This window comes from Meles meles, chromosome 11 (genome assembly GCF_922984935.1).
Source record: "Meles meles chromosome 11, mMelMel3.1 paternal haplotype, whole genome shotgun sequence".
NCBI lineage: Eukaryota > Metazoa > Chordata > Mammalia > Carnivora > Mustelidae > Meles > Meles meles.
Window position 1 is genome coordinate 35,343,695 of NC_060076.1, and position 25,479 is coordinate 35,369,173.

Sequence of the window (25,479 nt, forward strand, 5' to 3'; positions counted from 1 at the left end):
TCATCTCAGCCCTCACACCCAGAGGCGCCAACTTTGTTTATTGTTTCTCCCCCATCCCCGCGGGCAGAGGAAAAGTCTATTAGTGTGTTTGCAGACTCTGCCAGCTCTGAGCAGATGCAGAGCTGATTTACAAACTGTCATCGCCCTGGCCTCCTCGGGAGACCGGCATGCTGGGCTCAGCCTTGTGGCTCCAAGAGCCACCTCCCCCAGGCAGACAGCCGGGCAGAGCCCTCGTGCCCCGATTTCCCAAAGGATTTCCTAAAGCGCAGCCCCTTGGCTTGCAGCTGGGAAATTTAAATTAAATGCCACGAAGGAGCCATAACAACACATCAGGCCAGGTTGACAGTGGAGAAGGAAGTTCTCTCTGTCGACAGGAGCTCATTGGCTTGGCACAAATTAGAGAGGTGTCCAGACAAAGTGCAGAGGGTCCTGAGCTAAGCACCTGGGATCCAGGTTTGAGTTCCAGTTAGGCCTCCGAGTGGGTGACTTTGGGCAACAGTTTACTGGCCCCTGGGCCTGAGTTTCTAAGCTGTGCACAAAGCTGCAGAAGATCTTAGCATCCCCCCTGAGCTCTAAAATTCTCTGAATCAAAGTCTGACGATGTTTCTTTCCTCCAAGAAGCCGAGGACAGTGTTGTGCCCTGCATGGCAATTCTGGAAGCGCCTGGAGGTTGACAGAGGCACTTGGGAGCTGAGACACTAGGTCTTAGTCTCACCTGGCCTGATAACTCTGCTGGGTGACTCGGGCAAACCCCCTCCCTCTCTCTGAGCCCATTTTCTCATCCATAAAATGGGAATGATAATCTCCTGCCCTACTCCTTAGGTCATTGTGAGAATTTCAACAAACCAGGGAATGTGGAAGGTCGGAGTGGATACGTGCTTGAGTGGCCATTGTTATTACCATTTCTGGGTGCGTCTTACCCTGTGTGGGCACACGCACATGCCAGTATAATACAAGAAGATGCTGCTGTGTTCAGAGTCCAACCAGGTCTATTTAGCTATGTGGCAGGGAATGATGCGGCTCCCGTGTGGAGTCCGGACCCCTCGGAGGGGTTGTTCTGTGCCATCCTAAGTCCACCATTGATGCGTGTGTTTCTGGGGGGAAAACACACCACACATAGGCACAAAAGCCCCTCGAGTTCTTTTCAGCTGAGACAGGAGATGACACACATTGGCGGACAGAGGCTGATCTCTGTGTATCCAAGAGGAGTCGAGCCAGTCCGAGTATATCTAACAGGTCAAGCTCTGAAATGAAGAAGCAATAAGCCAGTGAAATGGTACTATCACCAAAACATGATTGATCAATTGAATTCTATCAGAGACAGTGGACAGTGAGATTAACTCAGGCCTGATAGGTTCAATGAGTTAAAGCATGATGTTCATTTCAGCTTCATTTCACCAGTCTTTGCTTGTGAAATTGGTCAATCAATAGAGGTTGAAGATCATATATATATATAAATATATCGGGGACCATCTTATGGGGAATATAATCTCAGTAGTTGGCTCCTGGCTGGGGCTGCCTGCCTCGGGTAATGGAGACAGAACAGGGACTCTATCAGCCCCATTGAAATGGCCTGATATCTTCTCCAAATGAAAAGTATTTTTGGATCTCTGATGATTTATCTTTTTTTCCTCCCTCTCACTCTGATCTATGACAAAACCCATACCCATCTTGGAGAAATATAGTGATTTCTCCTGAAAACATTTGTGCAATGATCAGATAGATACACTTCAAAATATGAACCTTCTTTTTAGTTATATTGTCCTTGGGGAGAAAAGAAAGACAGTAATTTAAAAACCCAAATGGGGGTAATGCAAAGATATCAGGGTAAATATGATTTTTAAGCCCTTTTTTTATTTATTTCTGTGCAGTGGAGGTTGGGGGACAGACTGCTGTGTGTGTGGAAGCCCGAAAAGGGGGTGCATGCAGAAGGAGTCCTTCCAGGTGTAATTAAAATGAAGCCTTTAGCATTCTTTGATCTCATTTAAAAGCACAACCCATAGTAACAAATCACCCTTTTGCTCCCAGTAATATTTCATTTGCTTTGGAATATTTTCACTATGGTGGTTAATTTAACATCCCTCCTAATTAGCGTGGATATCTCTCTGTAAGGTAGAATAATTAGGTACTACTGTACAAGGTAATGGACTTGGATAGTATGGATTGGAGAGAACAGACTTGTCCCATGGCAATGCACAAGGTATTCCTTCCTGTCTCTTCTTTGAGGTCATGTTGATTCAGTTAAGCACAAAGTATGTATCAGAGTATACATTAGGCTCTGGATAACGGAAAACAGTGCTGAGCAGCTAGATAGAGAGGAAAGAGCCTTGCATACTTTGCTGTCTTCCCCCTGGCCCAATTCTTGCATTCCAAACCTCCTGAATTATAGCCATTCTCCAAGCACCACATTTTCACATGCCCCTGGGCCTTTGCATATGTTGTTCCCTCTCATCAGAATGCACATCCTCTCCCTGACTCTTTCTTTGGCTCACTCCTTCCTTCTCATTCTTAAGTCTTGAGCTTCACTTCTTCCAGGTGGCTTTTTTGGATCACCCCTGCCCCCAGCCTGGATTAAGTGGAGCGATTTAGTATAGGGTTAGGGGCAGACTCTAGGGTCAGACTGCTTGGGTCTGGATCCCAGCTCTTCAGTCTCTTAGCTGTGTGACCATGGGCAAGTTACTTAAGCTCCCCAGGCCTCAGTTTCCTCATCTGTAAAATGGAAGGGGCAATAACAGTATGGGACTTGACAGTATGGGACTGTTATGAGGATTAAGGCGATACGGTGCTTAGAATAGTGCCTGGCACAGAGGAAGCTCTGTATACGGGTCAGCTACCATCACCTGGTTCCTGGGGCTGCCTCCACTTCTCAGGCTCCTCTCACTTACCTTATTGCATCGGAATTGTTCACTTCTTTACATCCTCCATTTAAGGGCAGGGGTTAGAACTTAAACCCCCTCTCTGATTCAGGTGCCAAGAGCCAGACAGCCAGCAGGAGTTTGGTGCACCTTACTCAGGAATGAATGGATCCATGAGGCTCAGAGTGGGCATCGGGGACCTGTTGTGTTCCCAGGCTCAGCTTACTTTGGACCCGTCCTGTGGCCCTGGACAAATATCTTTGCCATCCCAGAGTGTGGGATCATTGGTCCCTCAGGGCCTTTCCCTCATTGACAGCCTCTGACTCGTTGGGTAACACACGGCACAATCCGATTCACTCTGGTTGAACCTGAACGTATTTGGCAATTTTACAATTTTGCGTTTTTCCTTCTCCGAGAAGAAAGATTGAGTGAGACTAATGGCTGAATAATGGTAGTTCCAGTGGAATTTCCTGCACACGACTCTGATTTTTCTCAGCCCAGTTTAAGCTGGGATTTATACAATCACCCAGAACATCGATCTTGGTTCTGGGCTGCCACGGGACGCTTCCAGACCTGCCACCCTGCGACCCAGCACAGGGCCTGGCTCACAGTAGATGCTCTAGAAACATCGTTGGCTGGATCATGTCTGTGCCTGGAATCCAATCCCCTTTATCTCCACGCCTTGTTTCCTCTGCGTATCTGGGGTCTGGCTTGGGTGGCTCCTCCTGCAGGGCCCCTTTCCTGTTGTTAGCCATCTCTGGGTCACCTTGAGCATCTAAACACCCCCATGCAAAGTAGAAGAATGAATGGCATTTTGTCGTTGTTGGACTCTGAGCGGTTGAACAACTTTCTGCGTCTTCCTTTCGGTGTATGTGAAGCTTAAAGGTCAACTGAGCTCTGGAAGTTTATCATGCTCTCATTTAAAATGTTATGAACTGCCTCAGATCGTTCTTAGAAGTAGGTAGAACGTAAGGCCTTAGTTGTTTCACTCTTACCTCCTCCGGGATCACTGATGTCCTGGAGGTTACTCCTGAAGGTTCTCTGAAGATGCCAGAGACTCTCCTGCTGCCGAGATCCCCCCTGAGCCTTGAGTACCCCCCCAAGTCCCCTGCAAAGCCTCAAGTCTTCCTAGGTCATGCATTCGGTCAACAAACACTGATTAGCACCTCCTGGGCTCGAGGTGAGTCAGACATGCGCTCTGCCCTCAGAGAGCTCATACTGTGCGCAGGGAAGGAAAGAAAGATCAATCCTAGAGCCCATATGTTTTTCAAACCCTTACTGTATGGCAGGCCCTGCCGAACATTCCACAAGGAGTCTCTTCTCATTCTCTCCTCAACCCCGGGTCTCATGATTGTCCTATTTTACAGATGACAACATCAAGGATTCAAGAGGTTAAAGAAGTTTCTCAAATATCATAGGCTCGTGAGAGCCAGACTGGAGATTTGACCCTGGGCCTGCCGATGTTCGGGTGCCCAGGCTTCCCTGGCGCGTACACGCCATCCTCCCCAGGGCCTAGCTTCCTCTAAGGCCTGTTAAGAGGCATGCGGGTATTTGCTGTGACCTCAAACGCATTACTTCTTACCTTTGCCAGGTCCCTCAGCTGGAAAATGGGGGCTGACCTGACGGGATGTGTCGTGAGGAGTAAAATCCAGGCCATAGTGGTGGCCGGTGCTGCTTGCTGAGGAGACCCAGAAGAAAGGGCCATTCATTCAGCCTATGAACCTAGAGGCAGGCTTCAGAGAGGAGGTGGTTTCTAGGCTGAGCCTTGAAGGGCAGGGGTGAAGGCGAGCCGGCAGAGGGACGAGGAATGAGGAGTACGTAGCCTGCAGGGATGGTGGTGTGGGGTGACGGGAGTGGGTGGGGGGGGACTCTGACTGCAGGGGCAGATCACGGAGGCACGGAAGGCTGGGACTTGGTCTTGAGGAAGCCTTGGAAAGGTTTTCGTGGTGAAGGCGGTGGTGACAGCAGCTAACGCGGGTTGGACACTGACTTCGGGCCAGCCACGGGGCTAAGACGTTACGGAGATGATCTCATGGACCCTTACTAAAGCCCCAGGGATTGACTTGCCGACCACCGTGCCAGTTTATAGATGAGGAAATGGAGGGTGTTAGTTTTAGTGGCCGATCTGAAGGGCGAAGGAGAGTGGAGAGAACACTGCAGGTACGAGGCCCAGGCACACATCCCTGCTGAGCGACCTCAGGTACTTGGCCTCTCGGGGCCTGATGTGCCAAGACCTGGCTATGCTGCATCTTCGCTGGGGAGGCAGGCCTGGGAGCACGGTGGGTGTCAGAGAGCTGGGCTGAAGGCAGCCGACTGGCTGGGTGTCACGACCTTGGAGCCCTCCCTGCAGGCCAGGTCAGGAGCAGACCTCTCGGACCCTGAGGTAAGGGTAGGGGACATTGTAGTGTCCAAAGCAGTAATGGGATCTGGGACTTCTCACAAATTCAAAAAGATTAAGGGTAAATGTATCCTGGTGAAGAAGAGTGAGATTTCTTCCTCTCCAACCTCCTCCCAGAAGCCCCAGCAAGCCCCAGCTACCCACATATCTGTTCCTAAACCAAGTATTGGCAAAGAGAATGGGGTCCCTTGGGGAGGCTCAGGCAACTGTTCAGGGGTGGAATGGGTATTGTGGGGGGGTGCCCTACAAAGACTGTACAGAACAACCAAAATGGGAAAATAAGTTAATGCTCTTGTATTATTATTTAATAGACAAAATCTAGGTGAGTTTTGGAGGCAAGAATGGTTAGAAATGACTGATTCAGCCTCTGAGGTGGGTGATAGGGCCTCTGAGGTCCAGAGAGGGCTCACACAGCAAGTAAGGGCAGAGCTGGAGGCAGAACCCAGGTGTGCTGACTCTCAACCCTTTTCCCATGGGGCCCCGCACTGGCCTGCCATGCAGGGGAGCACTGGGAGGACAGACGAATTTCTGTAAGGGCTCTGGCTTTAACAGGGTTCCGTAGACTGACCCAATGGCTCCAGGCTCCCTTCCTGGGACTCTCGGGTGGGCCTTCGGCTAGGGTTTCGCCCCAAAGGGATTTGGGGCGATCCCAGAAGGGATTTATGGAGATTCCTATTTGTTTTTATTTTTTTCCTCCCAGTGAGCATCTGCAGACATAAAGTACATGATGATTTTTAAAGAAACAAACCAGAACCCTTCTAGAAAAATGCAAAACCCCTGAATCTGCTGTGCTCTGAAGAAAACGCAATGGGTTTATGATCTTTTAAGACACACAAGAGACAGCTTTCTCTTGACAGATGGGAATCTGAGGCTATTTTGCTTCCTCCCCCTTTGCGTGACCAGACCCGATTGTGTAAAGCTTTTAGCTTCAAAGCCGGGTTGTGAATAACATTGGTTTAACCTGAAATTTAAAGCCAGCATTTCTTTGCTCCCCGAGACGGGGCTTCCTGCCCCTTGCTCCCCTGAAGCTAGCTTCCAGAATGTTAATTCTACGAGCCATGGTTGACTAAGCCCAGCACTGGGTCTATTACATGTTATTTGATTTGGAGTAGAGAAAAAGACTTAAAGATACCATGCCCCTTGCATACCTTTGTACTTTTGCCCATGTCTGTCCATATATTTCAGCATACCATTCACATTGTAAGTTCAGATTTTTCTCCGTGGAATAAAATGGGTCCGAGTAGCTTGTCTCCAAGACCACATTTTCCAATGAAGTCAGATGGCATCTTTGCAACACAGATGAGAAATGCTACGGAAACTTCCATGGGATACTTGGAGGTCAGGGCTGGTTTCTGGGTATTCGTTTTTGTAGCAGTCTTTGAGCATATAACTGGTTTGTTTGGTTTGCTGTGCACCCACTATGTGTGTCCCCAGAGGCAGGTCGTCTGTGTCCCTGGCCCAAGAATTATGCCTCTTTTCGTCAGAGGATTTATGCTGGTTGACATGTGTGCCTTTTCTGGTCTGATTATTTTCAATTAACATTTGCCTCCTCCACCGAACAGAAGTCCGTGAGGGCAGGGCCAGGACAGCTCTTACCTATCGCTGATGCCAGCATTAGTGTGACACTTGCTCACTAAGGTTGCTTAAGAGAAGAATGAATGGGGGCACTTGGGTGGCTCAGTCGGCTAAGCGTCTGCCTTCGGCTCAGGTCATGATCCCAGGGTCCTGGGATAGAGCCCCGCGTCAGGCTCCTTGCTGAGTGGGGAAACTGCTTCTCCCTCTCCTCCACTCTCATGCTCTCTTGCTATCTCTCTCTCTCAAATAAATAAATAAAACCTTTAATGAATGGTTTTAAAGAATGAATGATTGAATGAATGTAATCAGATGGAGGGATGTTGGCATTTGCAGACCAGACCTGTGGAAAAAAGGTGGTCGTCACAGGTATTATTGACTTGTTCATTTATTCCACAGATATTTCCCGTGGAGGAGACAGAGATGAATTAACCGTGGCTTCCCCCTGAGGTAGCTAATAGTGCAGTGTCAGAGTAAGGGGCCCAGTGGGCTTGACTCCTAAGAAACGGGAGAAAATGGTCAGAGCCCAAAGAGTAGGGGAGGAAGCAGCTGGAGCAGAAAGGAAGGCATCCCGGAGGAGGAGGCACTCACAGACTGCTCACAGGCTGCGTCCGTCCTGGCAATAGGGTACATGTCCATGGGGAATGGCTCCCCTTCCTTATCGGCATGATGGATGCCCTGTGGGTGACAGCCTGACTCAACGCGTCACATTCAGATGTCCACAGGGGCAAACTTCACCTTGCCAGCCCTGAGTCTCGCCAAAGGATGAGCCTTGGGCCCAGTGCTTCGAGAGCACAGACTCTTCTAAAGGAACTGGCAGTTCAGGTACCGGGACTGAGGAATGTGGACAGTGATTGTTCCTCAGCCCATCCCATCGCCCTTCACTGCGCCCCCAGCAGGACTCAGATCCTCCTCATGGCCTCCTGTGGGCTCCGGGGCTGTCTGGCCATCCCCCACCTGCCTCTCCACAGTCTCGTGGGGTCTCCTCCCCTCACCGTCCGGTGCCTTTCGTCTCCCTCTCATGTCTAAGCCTTTGTAGGTGGCCTCCTCTGCCTGGCGTACCCTTTCCACCCCTACCCTCTTTGCCCGGCTGGACCCCTGTCCTCTACTCTTAGTTCAAGCATGATTTTCCTGTGGAAGACTTCTCTCACTGCCCCCCGTGCGGTCACACCTCTCCCTCATTCTCCGTACTCCTGTGCACGTGATTCTAGACACTCTTTCTACTTGGCAGTAATCCCAGTTTGTAGCTACACGTCTGTGTGAGTATTGACGAAAGTGAGCTGCCCTTTCTTGTTTGGGAAGAGGGGCCTGTCTGAGACATCCCTGTATCCTCTGTTGTTTTTTTCTAAACACCACCTGGTACAGAGTAAACACTTCGTCTGTGTTTGTCCAATGAGTGATTATATGGGTAGATGTGTCTCAGCCTTCTCAGGAAATGACAGACACCAGGCATCTGTGCAGAGTGACAAGGTAGACCTACCATACCTCCCTCCCAGTGGAGGAAGCAAGTGGGGGTGCTGGAGGGGCCAGGACAGTGGGAGGAATTGTAGGTCAGGGGCACAGGACTGGAGAGGTGGCTCTTTCCAGCTCGTGGTCCTCTACTAGGAGTGTCTGGGTCACCAAGACAGCCTGGGCCTTCTCCCAGACTTGGCCCATGGTTCCTGTGGTTGATTTTCAGAAAACCAGAGCAGGATGCAGCAAGCCTTCTTCCCAAAAGATGGCTCAGGTCCCAGCAGGACTGCCTGTGCCTGGAGTACGGGAACCTGTCTTCAGCGAGTTAGGCTTCCATGGACCCCCGGTGCATACACTTGATTTGGCCATGTGCCCTGAGCCTTTACTTAGTGACCAGATGGTGACCTTGCCCTCAGGAGCCCTCAGCAGAGGCACCCTCAGCTTCCTCAGTGGAGGTGAAGGTCTGCCCTTCCAGAACTCTGAGCTGTGCAAAGAGCCTGGCCTGTGAATCCCACAGGAGAGGGATTGAGCCCGAGGACATCTGTGGGAGGACGGCCAGGTCAGTGTGTCGGATGAGCAGCCTGAGTGGAGGGAAGAGGTGGGGAGTGCCCAGCTGGGGGCACAGTGCGATCTTGGTGGGAGTCACTAGGGACTGGCCGACAGGAAAGAGCCTTCATTAGGAGTTTGGGGCCTGGCTGGCAGGATGGGGCTGGGGAGTCTAAGTGAAGCTGGTGGACAGAAAGAAGTCTTTTAAGAGTGGGTGTGGTCTCTGACAGGGAACCACTTGATGGGAGTACTGGGGACCGAGGGCAAGGTCATACTTCAGTAGGAGAGACTGGGGCCAGGATGACAGGCCAGGGCAATAGCTGAGGAGGAGAAAGATGAGTGTCCTCCCGTGTGTGTGTGTGTGTGTATCTTTGATAACAGGGTCATTTGGCAGATGCCAGCCAATGGGAGAGCATGGGCAGGGTTCTGAGCTCCTACATTCTACTAGTCTCGATGCCCTTGTAGGAATGGTCCCCATGGGGATAGGCCATCTTGGAAAAAGGGACTCTGAGGATGATGTCCCATGGGCAGGAATAGGGACCAGTCTTGTGGAAGACTCATGTTGCAGGTAGCCAGAGGAGGGGCCCAGACTCTGGGCTGGAGGACATCAGCCAGAGAGACCAGCTTCCCTCGTGGCCCACGTGTTGGGGTGTCTGGTCACTGAGGCTGTAGCTTAGCCTATCGTATCCTCTTGGGTCAAAGTGCAGGTGTGATCTGTTTCCTCAGGGAGCTCTATGAGCTGCTTCTGAAGGCTCTTTCTGTAGAGATACTGGGGTGCTCTGAGCCGCCAGCCTCCGTGGAAGGCCAATATTCCTGGGAACACCCACAGCCGGTGTCTTTGCTCAAATTTCAGACCCTGCATTGCGTCTGCCTCCAGATAGGAGAGTTGGGGAGAGTTGGAGAGAGCCGCTTGGGGAAGCACCTCAGTGACACAGCACCCTACTGCTTCAGGCTCCTCGGTTTGGTCTCCTTCCTCACACTATGTGATGGATGAGGAGTAGGGTAGCCTGTGCTGACATGGTAGGACGAGGGGGAGAATCAGTCAAGGCCTGCGTGAGGGCACCTGCCAGTGAGAGGTCTGATGTCTGCTGGTCTCCCCCGGGGGCTTCCAAAGGCGAAGGCAGAGGTCTGGGGTCCAACAGTGTCTGTGGTCAGCCCTGCATGAGCAGCTGGGTCCTAGAGGGCCCCGGGGGATGAGGGCCCTTGAGGCCATCTCCTTGCTCTCTTTTGCCCTCCTTGCTGTCTTTCATTTTGAACGGTTCAAGCCCAAGACTCACCAAAAATATTTCATCCCATTTCCTTCCTCCCTTCCTCCCTTCTTTCCTTCCTTCCTTCCTTCCTTCTTTGATTTCATTTATTTATTTATTTGAGAAGGGGAGAGAAATAAAGAGAGAGTGAGCACATACCAGCGGGGGGAGGGAGAAGCCGACTCCCTGCTGAACAGGGAGCCCAATCCCAGGACCTGGGATGTGACCTGAGCCAAAGGCAGACGCTTAACCCACTTAGCCACCCAGGTGCCCCCGCCCCCAACATATTTTCTTTTTTATTGGTAACTCATAGAATTTTCTTTGAAATGCAAGCATCAGCCCCAGAGCCTGTAACAGTGTGAAGAGCTAACAATACAGAACACACAGAGAATTTAATGCCGTACTTTCTTGGTAATTCATGTTTTTGAGCAGACAGTAGTACATTGAGAGTTCTGCAGTAAGACAAAACACAACAAGAAGCGTGCTATGAGGAAGGGCCCTTCACCTCCTGCCTCTAGGAAAGGAAGGATGAGCTCTCTCGATGTTTCTCATGGTGCCTTCCAGAGCTCCTTTGGCGATATATATACAAAAGGCACATAAAGTCTTATTCTCTTCCTTTTTCTCACACAGAAGCTTATACGTTATACATGCTCTGCTGTAGCTGGTTTATTTTTCATACGACGGTGTATCCTGAAGATCTTTCCATATCGCTCACAGCGGGAGTCCTCGCTCCTTCATGCGGCTGCCCCGCACTCTGCTGTGTGAGCACACCGTGACTTATTCAGCCAGCCCCTACAAATAAATTCTTGAGTTGCTTCCAGTCTTTTGCTACTAGAACCTTGTACATAGATCACTTCCCTTATGTGTGAGTCCAGTGGTAAAATACATTTCCAGAGGTACAGCTGCTTTATCAGAGGAAATGTGCCTTTGTGGTTTTGATAGGTTTTGTCAAATTGTCTATCATGGGCGTGTGTCCAAAGGGGTGCCACCAGAGTTGTGTGAAGGCTGTTTCCCTATAGCTGTCCTGGTGCAGTGCTTTACTGACTGGTCATGTGGTGTGGTGGTAAACGTCTCTGGTGAGGGCCTCGGCTCTGGGATGAAACTGGTACCTTCAAGGGGTGGGGAGCCTCAGTGCAGAAGAGGCAGTGGCCCCTGGCCATTAGGACTCCCACTCCAGGGGCGCCTGGGCAGCTCAGTCAGTTCAATGTCCAACTCTTGATTTGGGCTCAGGTCATGATCTCACGGTCTTGGGATCAAGCCCTGAGTCGGGCTCTGTGCTGAGCGGGAGTCTACTCCTTCTCTCTTTGCGTCCCCTCCCTACCTCCTGGCCACATGCGCTCTTTCGCACCCGCGCCCTCTCTCTCTCAAATAAATAAATCTTTAAAAAAAGACTCCCAGCCAACCTGAGCTCTAGTCCTCAAATTACTTGATCTCTCAGGTCTCAATTTTCTCAACTGCAAATTGGGGGACATGTTATCTACCATGGGATCACTGTGAGTTTCAGATGAGCTGATGCATGGAAAAAGGCTTGGCATGGTGCCTAGCACGTGGCTCTGGGATGCTGGCTCTGTCCTGGCCAGCACAGTGCCCTTAGCTGAGGAGCCCCTTGGCTGAGTCCCTGTCTGTTTCATCTCCTGTCAGGGGAGGAGCTGGGCACGGGGGTTTCTCAGGACCTCCTGCCCCAAATCTCACTGTCAGACACGCCTTTCTTCAGCAACTCGTGTAATCTGCACTCCCCCTTCATGTCTCCCGCTCATCCAAGGTATTCAGGAATCTCCAGTGCCCAACGGTCACTCGCTGCCGGGCAGAGATTTCCTCCGGAAGCAGATGCGGGGAGACCTGTTCACGCAGCAGCAGCTGGAGGTGCTGGACCGCGTGTTTGAGAGGCAGCACTACTCGGACATCTTCACCACCACGGAGCCCATCAAGCCCGAACAGGTACGCCCCACCGCTCACTGCCCGCTAGACCTCCAGCTGGATGCAGGCTTGACTTGCCCTCCCCCAGGCCTTTGGCGGGGTGTGGGCGACAATACTGTGCTCTACTCTGAGGTGGGCTTCTTGTTGTTCTCAGCCAAACTTGCATAGTTGTGGCCTCCCACAGGGTCAGGAGGACTCATCTGGGGTTCTGGCAGCTTCTTGCCTCAGTGCCTCGGTCTCCCCAGCCAGCCTGGGGGCGGGGGTGGGGACATGCCTGGTGGGGCTGTTTTGCCCTGTTGCTGAATGGTGTCCTTTCCCCAGGCTCTTGACACAGGGGCAGTGTCGTGATCTTTGGGGCCACTTGAGGTGGTCTTGGGTCCTTATACTGTCAGTCAGGGTGAAGATGGAAATATGGCCACAAGCCACGTTATGGTGGTGCTAGGGTGTGGCCCATGGTCAGCCCCCCAACCGGTCACCCTGCCATGCTTTTAGAGACTGAATCCCAGAGCCTGGAAGTGAAGAAGTGTCTCACTGGACAAACTCCCAGCTCGGTCATTTGCAAGAGAGGGAGGGAAGTAGGAGGATGACCCCTTGTTAGACCTGGACAGAGGCTCAGTCGCTGCTTTGGCTATGGGACCAGAAGGGCTCTGCCCCGTGAGAGGTTTCTGGGGCCCAGGTGTGTAAGTTACCAGATTCAGCTCAGGAGGCTATTTCCTAATGCCCGGTCTGGGCTGGTTACCTGGCAGGCCCCGGCAGGTCAGGTGTGGTTCCTGCCTGCAGAGAGCTCCCGTGTGGCGGGCACATCAGGTAGACCCCCTGGTACAGGGGTTGAAGACGGGCCTCGCTGGGCTTCTTCTATGTGCTCATTAGATGGCACTTCTGAAGTTTTCCCCCAGAGCCATTCAAAGACACATAGGTTGCCTGCACTGTCTCCTATAGAGAGGAGAGAGGCCAGAGGGGATGTTGAGAAGTAAGGGTGAGCAAAGCCTCAAGGGCCACCATGCTGTGACAGTCCAGCTGTCTGAGCAGCTCCTGTGAGGGCTTTCACAGCCCATGTAGCCCCTTTGTTTCCAGGTGGGGAAACTGAGGCTCAGAGAGGGAGAGGGACTTGCCTGAGGCCACAGAGCAAGTCATGTATCCACTTAACTAATGTTGAGGAGTATCCCCTGTGTGCAAAGCCTGGAGCCAGGCACTAGGTACTTCGGTGAACAAGGCAGGCTTGGACCTGCCCTCAGGGAGCCTACAGGTATATGGAGGAACCACCATCAGTAAGAAGAACCCAAAAGTCATGGATTACAGATGTCCTAGGTGCTGAGGGATGTTATCTGAGGTTCTCTGAAAGAATAAAGTAGAGGCTGAGCCAGGCTGGAGGCCACAGTGACCTCCTGGGGGAAATACTGAGCCCTGAGGCCTAGGGCAGAATGAGGAGAAGGGACATGGGGTGAGGCGAGTGCTCCTGACAAGAGGGAAGAGCAAGTGCGAGGCCTTGAGGTGACAGGGGGCATGGCAAGAGTGAGGAATGGAAGGAGAGCCAGGAGAGCCCAGGTGGCTCAGCCTTAGGGCACAGGGGCATGGGGAGAAGGGACAGTGATGTTGGGGAGATGGGCCAGACCTTGTAGGCTGTGGATAAGGCTTTGGTCTTCTCCTACAAGTGAAGTCTCCTCTGGGAGCAAGGTGAACCTGTGTGTTGGATGGAGCTGATCCCACACGCTCCAGATCTTGGGCTTTCAGGAAAACAGTCTGTTTCCGTCACAGACAGTCTTTCTGAGGGATGGCCGAAGGTACCTTCCATCTGACACGGGAGGAGGAAGAAAAAGAGACTTCCTTGGATGAGGCCTAGCTCTCCTCCAGAGCCGGGCAGAAAATTTGTCTTCTAACCACTGACAAGGTCATGTGATTTTAGAGACAGCAGGGACTGGAGAGCAATCTTTCAGTCCCCTCAGCTCTTAGGGGCCCCGACAGGGGACAGGGTTTGTCAGCAAGTGAGTGAGGAAGAGTGAGGGCTCAGGCCTCCACACTCAGCCTGACCTCTACCGCATGAAGCCTTCGGTGCTCGTATTAAGCTCCTGTTAACTTAAAGCAGACATTCAGTATTAGAGACTGGGTTTCCCTCCATGTTCCGCGTGATTCTCATGGATGCTCACACTCAGACATGGCTCGTATTTCATTTAACTTGGAATACCCGGGAAATCTGGGCAGAGACTACAGGGCTTCATAACTGGGAGGAGTCCAGAAGCCACCCATGGACTTACCCGCTTGCTCAGACATTCACATGCTCATTTATCCAACATATGTCTTGCTTGCAGCAGTGAGGCTGGCACAGTGCCAGGCACCCAAGGGGTGGAGGGATGAGTCAGGCATCAGCTCTGTCTGCCCACAGCTCCCAGGGGCGATAGGATATGGATTTAGAACCTGCAAGGCAAGGGAGAAGGTTCTGTGGGCCCTGATGAGTGGGGAGGTTGCCTCAGTTGGTAGCATGGGGCGTGGGGGAGGAGGGAGATGTTACAGAGGGGACAGGTCTACTAGGCTCATGCAGAGATAGGGCCCGGCAGGAACCTGCATTACGGATCCTTCCAGGGCCCGGTTCCTAGCAGCCTTGCTGTGTGGTGTCCTTCAGCATGGCGCGGACGCGACCGCCGGCCTGTGCCTGTGTGGGCTCCGAGGCGGGGCCTTCAGGCGAGCGTGTGGCGGGGTAATGACTGACTCAATGTTTTCTGGTTAATCTGCTTCACCTCCCCGTAATGTGCGGTAATGAGGAGAGATGGAAGGTGAGGCCGCGGGGCTGCCGGGCACACACACAGGCACTGGACTATGAATGACACCCTCACTCCCGGTTCCCAGTCACCGGACAAATGACAGCCAAAGCAAGGGGCCACAGCCTGGGAAGGGGTGTCTGTCAAGGGTACGAGCTCCTTGAGCCCCCACATGCCCACTCTCTGCCTGGCCTGGTGGTGACACCAAGAAGGGGGCCTGGAGCTCTGGTGGCCAAGGTGGGGAGGGGTGTCTCTTCCCTGTGTGAGGAGACCTGGGTCTCCACGGTCTAGTGGCCTTCGTGGGGGCTCGCTGTCCGTTTCACTGAGCAGCCTATGGGGAGGAAGGAGCTTTTCCTGGCCTTGGGGTTGAGAGAGTTTGATTTGAGTCCAGCTGAGTCCCGGCTCTGCCCTCTTGGGCAGGATGCTTTTTCTCTGGAAGTTTCCATACCTGCAGGGGCAGTGGTGGAGATTTTGCACAGCAGCAGCTGGACAACAGTGGTCTTCCTCACCTGCATGTGGTATGGTGCAGGTCGCAAAGGCCTTCATGTCCGCTCTCTCTTCCTTCGACTCGTGATTTAAATGCCCACTAAACAGTGTGGGTGAGATTGGTAGAGCCCCGTTTTACAGACTGAGCATTTTTCCCCCAAAACTGTTCAACCTGTGTTCAGCCCAGGGAGCTTGCAGGACTTGCAGAGGCCACAGAGCTGGAATTTGATTTCGGGGTCTTCTGTTCTCATCTTGTGCTGGATAGTTGCATGGGCCCCCTTTCAGGAGAAAGATTCTGGGAGCCTTTTCTAACTGGCTGGTTCTCAGAACTGGCCTTTTGCAGCCATAGTCTGTCTGTTATTCCAGAATCCTCAGAGTTTCGCCATGGGCTTGACATTCCTCCTCCAGGCCAGGTGGGAGTCCTGCCAGTCACGCCCACACCTACCCAGCTGCTCTTTCCACCGAGATCTGCCCTGGGCGGGTAGGCCTGGCTTCTTGCTTTTATATGGGCACTGAGTAAACCCTTGGCCCTGGGTGTTCTGCGTACACACTTCCAGGGCAATCAAACACTTCCTTCTCGACGTGGTTATTGAAGAAGCAATTCTGTTTTCCTTGTGGAAAACACTTGTGGAGGGAGTACACATCACCCTGAAGAGGGGAGGAAAAAAAAAGAAAAGAAAGAAACAAGTGCTGGTGGCGTGCGTGTTCGGAACAGCGGAGTCTGTTTCAGTAAAACTCGCGGTGACGCTGTCGCGGTGGTGCTGCTGGTGGGAGCCGCTTCCTCTCTGGCCTCGGCAGGGAGGCTGAGGCGAGCACACGCTGCCGTATTTACTCTCGGCAGACTATTAACCAACACCAGGCTATTAATCTGGCTTTTGAGCCTTCACTAAAGCCCATAAAAGCTCACAGTTGTCAAATGGAGTTCATTTTAATTTCCTTTCAATCACAGTAAATTATTCAGGTGATAAATCAGCTGGAGCAGCCTCCTGGCTGTAATAGAAACCCTAATTCCTGGCTAATTATCCAGCCCATTGCTGCCAACAGATCAATACGGGTGCAAAATGGAACCGGCCCAGGGCCCTCCCTCCCATCGGGCCAGAGACAGAAAGACAGCTGGGGAAGGGGACGTGCTGCTGACCTCCCGGGAAGTTCAAAGGTCATGGGGGTTAAACTGGGAGAAGGCTTGGCCCTTGTCTAAAAGAGAAAGCCACCAGAAATGCCTCCCGCTTGCTAGTGCTGCTTTGCCCTCTGAATGGTGGCATCTCTCCAGGCTGGCGGGCCTGAGCTGAGCACAGCCTGTTCCTGTGGGTGTCCTACTCCTGGAAAGGGGCTGGTTTGTGGTTTTGAGCATAACTGAGCTTGGTCATCAGGGATGGTCTGAACTCCTACCTGAGTCAGAAAAAGGGCTGGGATGGTGGGGAGAAAGATGAATTATGGGGCATGCTTCCTTGCTTCAAGGAGCTCATTTTCCTGGGTAGTGGGTACCTTCTGCTGGGGGCCCAGCAGAAGGAGGTGGGGCAGGAAAAGGAGAGAGTGAGGAGATGAGTGTGAAGTAGGCTGAGGAAGGGGGAAGGCTTCCTGGAGGAGGTGCCCTTTGTGCTAGATCTTGTGGGATTGGCAGAATCCAGATCTGTGGAGATGTGGAGCTGGCCGGAGGGGCGTTCTGGATGGAAGGAACAATGCGGGCAAAGGTACAGCAGGGAACTGGGAGACAGTCTGGGAGGTTGAGATGTAGGAGGAGTGAAAGGCAGTCAGGGATAGTGGGGCTGGAGAAGTAGGAGGCGAGCAGACCCCAGAGGAACGTGGAGGTGAGGAAGTCTGACTTCCCCTTTGAGGGTGTGTCCTGAAAAGCTCAGCGTCTGTGGCCTGGACAATTGTGCTCACCTGGAAGCTTCCTTCACAGGGCCTCTTGACTTTTGCCCTGTCCCTGTCCCTCCAGTTGGATCTCTCTTCCTAAAGCCCATCCTCACTTAAGGTTTCCCCCACTTGAGACCTCAGCCCCAGCCCTTCATCCCCGTCACGGCCCTTCACCACTGCCCCACGCCCCCCTGCCGGCCCCCAGGATGCTCTGGCTGTGGCCAGGCCTGACTGCTCATGGCCTGGGCCCCTTCTCCGAGTGAGAGGGCCGCGGACCGCGGGCCGGTGTGTGTGTATGACTGAGCGCGTGAACAGCGGGGATGGCTGCCAGCTTGCAGGGTGGCGGCTACTGCGGTTATATGACGGTCTTATGGCGGTTGTTCTTGCTCCAAGCTCCTGCTCACTGTTGCCCTTCAGTCTGTTTCTACATCTACCCGGGCCAGGCCTACCAGGAGTCCTGCCTGCCCCAGGAGGCCTTCACTGACCCACTTCAGTCCGCATGGACTTGCTTCGTGTGAGTCCACGAAAGCCTCAGGTTCTAGTCATTACCATAGTGATTGTTGGAGCGACGGTGGCTTTGCTGTCTCCCTTGTGCCTGGCTCTGTTCTAAGGAGCGGACTCTTGGCCCATCACGTTACAAAGCCCCAGCCACACTCCTATCCCCACCACGCAGGCAGGGTGGCTGGGGCTGAGGGAGGTTAGCAGGGACCCCACCACGGGTGTGAGCCAAGGTCGGACACCAGATCTCTGGCTCCAGGGTCCGGCCTGGTGGCCACCATGGCTGTCCCAGGTGCAGCCCAGTCAGGCGGCCCCACTGATTCGCACAGGTGAACGGTTTCCTGGGAACACACCTGGGGCTTCCGTGTACTCATCCTGGGAGGTGAGCATGAGTTAGAAAGCGGAGGGGCTGCCACGGGAACCAGTGGAAGGGTGAGCAGAAGTCCGAGGGCAGTGACTCTGCTGTTCTACTGTGACCTGCTTCTGTTTCTGCTCCGCTTGCCTCAGTCCTGTGCTCTGGGCCATGCTCTTCCTTTGCAGATGAAGTAGGGAGTGTTTAGGAGAGATGATTGGAAATTCTTTCCTAGGAGGGATGACTAAGATTAGGGCTATTTGGTCTGAGGAAGGGAAGACTTGGGAACGTGAGCAGGGAAAGAGGCAGGCTGGGCGAACTTTCTGACAGCTCAAGCTTTCCAACCAGCGGAGTGGGCCTCCTTGTGAAGTAGCAAGCTTCCTGTCGCCAGAGGCATGTAAGTAGATGCTATCCTTATTCATATAGTCTGTGTTAGAAGTTTATGAATCCACTGATGACTTGATGAGCTAAATGTCAAGGCTCTTCCAACCTGAAAGAATGATTCTAAGTTAAGAAGAGCAAGAGAGGGGGTGCTTGGGTGGCTCAGTGGGTTAAAGCCTCTGCCTTCGGCTCTGGTCGTGATCCCAGGGTCCTGGGATCGAGCCCCACATCAGGCTCTCTGCTCGGCAGGGAACCTGCCTACCCCTCTCTCTGTGCCTGCCTCTCTGCCTACTTGTGATTTCTGTCTGTCAAATAAATAAATAAAATCTTAAAAAAAAAAAAAAAGCAAGAGGGGTCTGGTGGGAGGAGGGGAAGGAATAGAGGAGCCAACAAAAGGAGACCCTCAATGTTGCAGGGTGGAAGGGACACTCCAGGGAAATTGCCCCCCACCCAGGGATTCTCACGAGGGGGGCCAGCCTGGGTCACTGGAGCTGCAAGGTCTCAGGAGGCTGGCGATGCCCCCAGCTCCCCTCATGCACAGAGCAGGCTGGGGGCTCCTGGTGAGGAGGTCTGGGTGTTGACGGCCACCACCAGCCTTGCTGCCCACACACGGTCGTGGGCCTCCTTGGCCCAGGAGCTCAGGGCCTCCTCAGGAAAGGAGAGTGGAGAGGAGGATTAAACAGACCCGCTTCCTGCCAACACGTGCCACAGCTTGTGAGGGGGCTGGTGGGGTGATGTGTAACTTAAGATAATGGAAAACCCCAACACGGCGTTACATAGGATTCTAGCTCGCAGTGGCTCTGTGACATGGAGATGCCTGCAGTACAATCTTCATGCGGCAGATCAGGAGACCGAGGCAGAGGACACTAAGGAACATACTCTGATGACATAGCTCAGCCACGTTCCCTGCTCCCTGCTCTTTGCGGGTGTAGAAGTCCTCTGGAGTCTGTGCCCTTTGCTCTGCATGTGCAGACACTTGCTGACTGAACGAGTGGTTGCACTCAGCAGGCGTGTTTCGTGCATCTCTCCTGCACCAGGTACTGGGCTAAGTGCTGGGACACAGCCGCGACAAAGACAAACGTGCTCCCCAGAATTTACCCTATGACAAAAGAGACAGATGTGGGCAACATGATTCTATCAGAACAAATGGCGTGTCACTAGCAACCATCACGGAGTGTGATGGGTGTTCTGAAGAGAAAGACCAAAGGGTAAAGAGTGGGACCTCATCTAGATGGGGGGGCGGTCAGGGAATGTCTCTCCGAGGAAACACCTTTGAGCTCAAGAAGGGGAAGTGTGGTGGGAATAGTGTTCCAAGAAGAGGGAACAGCCTATACAAAGGCTTGAGGCTGGAAGGACTGTGGTCCAGTAACCAAAAGATGCCCCATGGGGCTGGTAAGCATGGGGGGCAGAAAGCAGCATGTGGTATAGGGGCCAGATGGGGACTAGGGCCAGGGCCTTGGATTTTGTCTTGGGAGCAAGGAGAAGCCTCTGCAAAATTGCAAACCAGGGACTCTCAGGAGCCAGTCCAATATGGATTAGAAGATTATTCTGCTGCTGTGGGGAGACTTGGAGGGTTAGGGGACCAGGAGGCTGTTGCCAAGGTAGAGACCATGTCACTGTCCCCCTGGAGGTCACTGTGCCCCTGGAGACAGTTGTCAGCCCTGTGTGGGATTGCCCTGCTCTCTAGTCTGGAATTCAGACCAGGAATTGTGGCCTGTGATGCACTGATTCTCTCCCCTCCTTTCTGCTTCCCTGCGTCCCCCCTCACTTAATCCCAAGCTCCCCAGCTCTGCCGCCAGGCTCCCAGCTTCCTAGAGTTGAGCTCAGATTTGATTCTGAGCTTTCAGATAGTCCAGGCAGAGGGAAGCTATCAGTTGTGTGCTTCTAACTTCTCATCATCCACCGGGGGGTGGGGGAGAGTAGGACAATTCCCCACAGGAGGCCATGCTTTTACTGTGTCTCATGGAGGCCCCAAGCTCAGACCTCAGCAACATGCATAGAAGAGCCACAGCAGACTTCACAAGGCTCTGTCTTCCCGGGCAGTGTGATGACCACATGCTCAGCAGTGCATCTCTGCTCTGACCATAGGGTTTGAGAAGGCAGCCTCGCTGATAACCCAAGTTAAACCAAGAAAAATCCCAGACATTCTGGGGCATCACTCCTAGATTTTCCAGTTTGAGGCTTGGAAAATGTGCCACTATCTTGGTGCTTTGTGACTTCCTTCCACCCAAGGCTACCCCAGGGAATATGTTCCACCCAGAAGTATTGGTTTCTAAGAATGTACTTCAACGGGACGTCTGGGTGGCTCAGTCGGTTAAGCATCTGCCTTCAGCTCAGGTCATGACCCCGGGTTCCTGGGATCAATTCCCACATGGGGCTTCTTGCTCAGTGGGGAGGCTGCCTCTCACTTTGCCTGCTGCTTCCCCTGCTTGTGTACATTCTCTCTCTGATAAATAAGTAAATAAATAAAATAAAAAGAAAAAAAAAAGAGGGCACCTGGGTAGCTGAGGTGGTTAAGCATCTGCTTTTGGCTCAGGTCATGATCCCAGGGTCCTGGGATGGAGCCCCATATCAGCCTGCTTCTCCCTCTCCCTCTACTGTGCCCACTCGTTGTGCTCTCTCACTATCTCTGTCAAATAAATAAATAAAGTCTTTTTAAAAAAATGAACCTCATCATCGCCTCAACTCTTGACGAGAAGTTAGTAGTTTTCCATTTGATTTCTCTGAAGTGGGCTTGGTGTACAGGAACTTGGGGATGTTGAAGAAAGGAAGGGGAATATGTTTTAGAGATTAAAGAAGCAGACAGCTCACCCACAGGATTGCGGATGGACAGGATGGAACAGAGAGGGCATGTCTGGTCCTTCCCATGGGAAGCAGGCACTTTCTGACCTAGTTGTACCTGGAAGCCTGATGCCAGAGGAAGACTTAAAAAAAAAAAAAAAAGATTTATTATTAGAGAGAGTAAGCATGAGCGGGATGGGCAGAGGGAGTAGGAGAGAGAAACTGAAGCATAATCAGAGCTGAGTGTGGAGGCTGACATGGGACTTGATCTCATGACCCTGAGATCACAACATGAGCTCAAACCATGAGTCAGACGCTTATCCAGCTGGGCCACTCAGGCGCCCCCAGAGGAAGACTTCTGTCCCTAAGGCATTGTGGAGGGGACCCAGTAAATATCCTGGGCTTCGAACAGTCTGATGAGTGAGTCTTCCGTGGAAGGAGCCATAAAAGTAGAGGGTCACAGCAGCAAGGGGAAGGACAGGAATTCTCTTCCCAATTCTTCCCAGCACATGGAGAGGACATAGAAACGACTTCCTGAAATGCAAGCAAGATATAACTTGGATGTCATCTTGCCTTTGGAATGAGATAATAGCAAGGACAGTACTGGAATTCTTGCTCCCTAGATCTCTAGAGGAGCTGGGTGCCTGTAGACCAGCCATATTCCTTTTTGTGGGCTTTGAGTTGGGAGTACACCACAAGTCTGGCTTAAGGGATTTGGCTGTGTACAAAGCTTTTAAGAAAATCAAACTTTATTGCTTTGTAAACTAAAAAACAAACAAAAAAACAAACAAAAAAAAACAACGATCCACATAGATTTCTGGTTCTGATACAAGGTCTCAGCTATTACAGGCACCCCTTTCTTCTCAAACAATAGAAATACTGGATCAAATATAACAAATATATTTTTTAAGATTTTATTGATTTATTTGACAGAGAGAGGGAGAGATCACAAATAGACAGAGCAGCAGGCAGAGAGAGGGGGGAAGCAGGCTCCCGCTGAGCAGAGAGCCCGATGTGGTGCTCGATCTCAGGACCCTGAGATCATGACCTGAGCTGAAGGCAGAGGCTTTAACCCATTTAACCACCCAGGCACCCCAACAATAAAGTGTTGTTTTTTTGTTTTTTTTTTTTTTTTTTTTTTAGATTTCATTTATTTGACACAGAGAGAGAGATCACAAGTAGGCAGAGAGGCAGGCAGAGAGAGAGGGGGAAGCAGGCTCCCTGCTGAGCAGAGAGCCCGATGCGGGACTCGATCCCAGGACCCTGAGATCATGACCTGAGCCGAAGGCAGAGGCTTAACCCACTGAGCCACCCAGGCGCCCCAACAATAAAGTATTTTTGATATATATTTGGGGTTGAATGGCAGATAGAAAAATTTTTGGGAGCTGGAAGCTAGGAAGGAGCTCAGAGCCAGAACTTTAAGTGCATGAGGTAATGTCCCAGGGGCCCAGGGTACTTACTAGTCCTGGACATAGTTCCAAGTGAACAGGGGCTGGGGGCATTGATGCTGGTGCTGAGACTGAAGATATGACCTTAGACCTGTATTATATGGGAGTTGGAACTGAAACTTCTGCAAAAAACTTGAATCCTAGAAGGGTGGCACTTTCCATATAATGAGCAATGGGAACATTTTGGCTCCCAGGCTGACAAAAGCAGTAGAAATTTTGATTCTGCATGGGACTCAGAGCAGAAGGTTCCCATGGGAGGCTAAAATCCCAAGCCTGTGCCACATACAAGTGTGATATCTCACTATATATTATTCCCAAGAAATTCAAGAAGAGAAATGAACATAAAAACTTGGCTCCTATCAGTGAGATCCTTGAGATGACTAACAGAAGCACATGAAAAACCCTCACCTGAATCCTTCCACAATCCAGTCTGTATAGCATGCCCACAGAGCAAACAATAACCACTGAAGATGAGCTCACAATTTAAAAAGTTGCAAACCACACAAGGAACTGAGGGGGAAATGGAGACATAACCAGAAGAATTAGTGCTACAAGAACCTAAAATAACAGGCAATCTGAAGGAAACTATAAAATGTCTATAGAGACCGGGGCACCTGGGTGGCTCAGTGGGTTAAGCCGCTGCCTTCGGCTCAGGTCATGATCTCAGGGTCCTGGGATCGAGTCCCGCATCGGGCTCTCTGCTCAGCAGGGAGCCTGCTTCCCTCTCTCTCTCTCTCTCTCTCTGCCTGCCTCTCTGCCTACTTGTGGTCTCTCTCTGTCAAATAAATAAATAAAATCTTTTAAAAAAATGTCTATAGAGACCAAGAAAGGACTGGAAATACTACAAAAGGATAAAACACCATGAGGAAGGAATACGCAGATTAGAAAAGGAACCAAAGGCATTTTCTGGAAATACAAATTTAATTAGTCATCAAAATCAAAATTTGAATTCATGGATTAAATACCAGATAAGACACAGCTGAGTAGAAAATTAGTGATTTGGGAGACAGCTGAGGAAATTGCTGGGAATGCAGTATAGAAGTCTAAGGAGTTTGGAAGTAAGAAAGAGAGGGTTACATGGGACACCTGAGTGGCTCAGTTGGTTAAGCATCTGACTCTTGATTTGGGCTTGGGTCATGATCTCAGGGTCGTGAAATTGAGCCCTGTGTCAGACTCTGTGTGCAGTCTAGAGTCTGCTTGAGATTCTCTCTTCCCCTCTCCCTCTGCCCCTCCCTGCCATGCTCTCTCTCTTGCTCTCAAATAAATAATTCTTAAAAAAAAAAAAAAAGAAAGAGAGCAGTACAGATAAACCAGAGTTTCAGGAGAAGGTCCAACATGTATCTAAGAGTTGTTCTGGGAAGATGAATAGGAAAAGATAGAGGTGAGGCAATATTTGAAGAAATAATGGCCAACAAGTATACAGAATAGAACTGTTGCAAGACATGTCATTAGATTGAAGAAATATACTAAATCCCAAGCAAGTTAAATAAAAATAAATGTACATCTAGGCAAAGCAGTAGTGAAACTGAAGAACATCAGAGCCAAGGCGAAAGTTATAAAAGCAGCCAGAGAGAAGGTATAACTTCTAGATGGACAGAACACTTTTTCCAGCATCAGTAGGAGTCAGAAGATAGTAGAATATATCTGTAAGTGTTAAGAGATAATAAGAATTGATATGTATTCAGATAAATAATCATTTAACAGTGAAGACAAATAAAGACATTTTCTGATAAGTACACCGAAGGTTTATGACTCACAGACACTTGCTGAATTGCTGAAGGATGTACATCAGAAGGGTTATGAAAGACCGCCAGTTTTAGCTCTGGTATGTGAAGAGCTTGGCAGTCATCACTCCCATATTTACAACAACAAATAAAGCTGAGCAAATTGAAATCAACAACTTTTCTTGACCCATCAGGTAACTGAGATTGAGGGCAAACAGCTACTGAAATCTGCAGAAATAGGAGCATACTGAGTTACATGGGAGATCTTCCAGATTAACATAAAGCCTCTACTAAAGGCCTATTTACCTCAGTTTCTGTTACCCAATGCATCATGCCCAGCTTTCAGCAAAAAGTTAGGCAAGAGGGGCACCTGGGTGGCTCAGTGGGTTAAGCCTCTACCTTCAGCTCAGGTCATGATCTCAGGGTCCTGGGATCGAGCCCCTCATCTGGCTCTCTGCTCAGCGGGGAGCCTGCTTCTTCCTCTCTCTCTGCCTGCTGCTCTGCCTGCTTGTGATCTCTCTCTCTGTCAAATAAATAAAATCTTTTAAAAAGTTAGGCAAGAAATAACAGTCTGAAGAAACAAAGTAGGCATCAGAAACAGACTCAAATATGACATGGATTTTAGGTTCATTATATACAGGGAATTAAAATAAGTATGGTATGTTAAGGGCTCTAATGGGAAAAGTAGGCAGTACAAAAAGACAGATGAATAATGTAAGCAGAGCTATGGAAACTCTAAGAACCAAAGGGAAATGCTAGAAATAAAAGGCACAATAACAGAAATAAAGAAAGCCTTCGATGGGTTCCTCAGTGGACTGGACAGCTAAGAAAAGGATCAGTGAGCTTAAAGATGTGTCAGCAGAAACTTGCCAAACTGAAATGCAAAGAGAAAGAAAAGAACTCAAAAATTAAGTTAAACCCCCCAGAACAGAACACCCAAGAATTGTGAAATAACTTTGAGAGGAGTAACATAGGCATAATTGGAGCACCAGAGGAGAAAGCAAGAAGGAAGAAATGTTGGCAGTGGTGATGGCTGAGAACTTCCCAAAATTAAGGACCAAACCACAGATGCAGGAAACTCAGAGAATATCAAGCTATTTTGATATCTACACCCACACATAGTCATAGTCAAACATCAGAAGGCGAACGACAAGGAGAAATCTTGAAAGCCAGAAGGGAAAACTACCTTACTTCTAGAAGAACAGGGATAAA

General features: G+C 50.9%; 1 protein-coding gene across 2 annotated transcripts in view; it reads left to right on the top strand.

The window, feature by feature from the left end:
• Positions 1–25,479, top strand: part of PAX5 (paired box 5) — a 189,329-nt gene that overhangs the window by 53,781 nt on the left and 110,069 nt on the right. For both annotated transcript variants that reach the window (XM_046023841.1, XM_046023842.1), the window contains exon 6: positions 11,833–12,008. In XM_046023841.1, the coding sequence (XP_045879797.1) occupies positions 11,833–12,008 (176 nt within the window). The remainder of the gene's footprint in view (positions 1–11,832; positions 12,009–25,479) is intronic.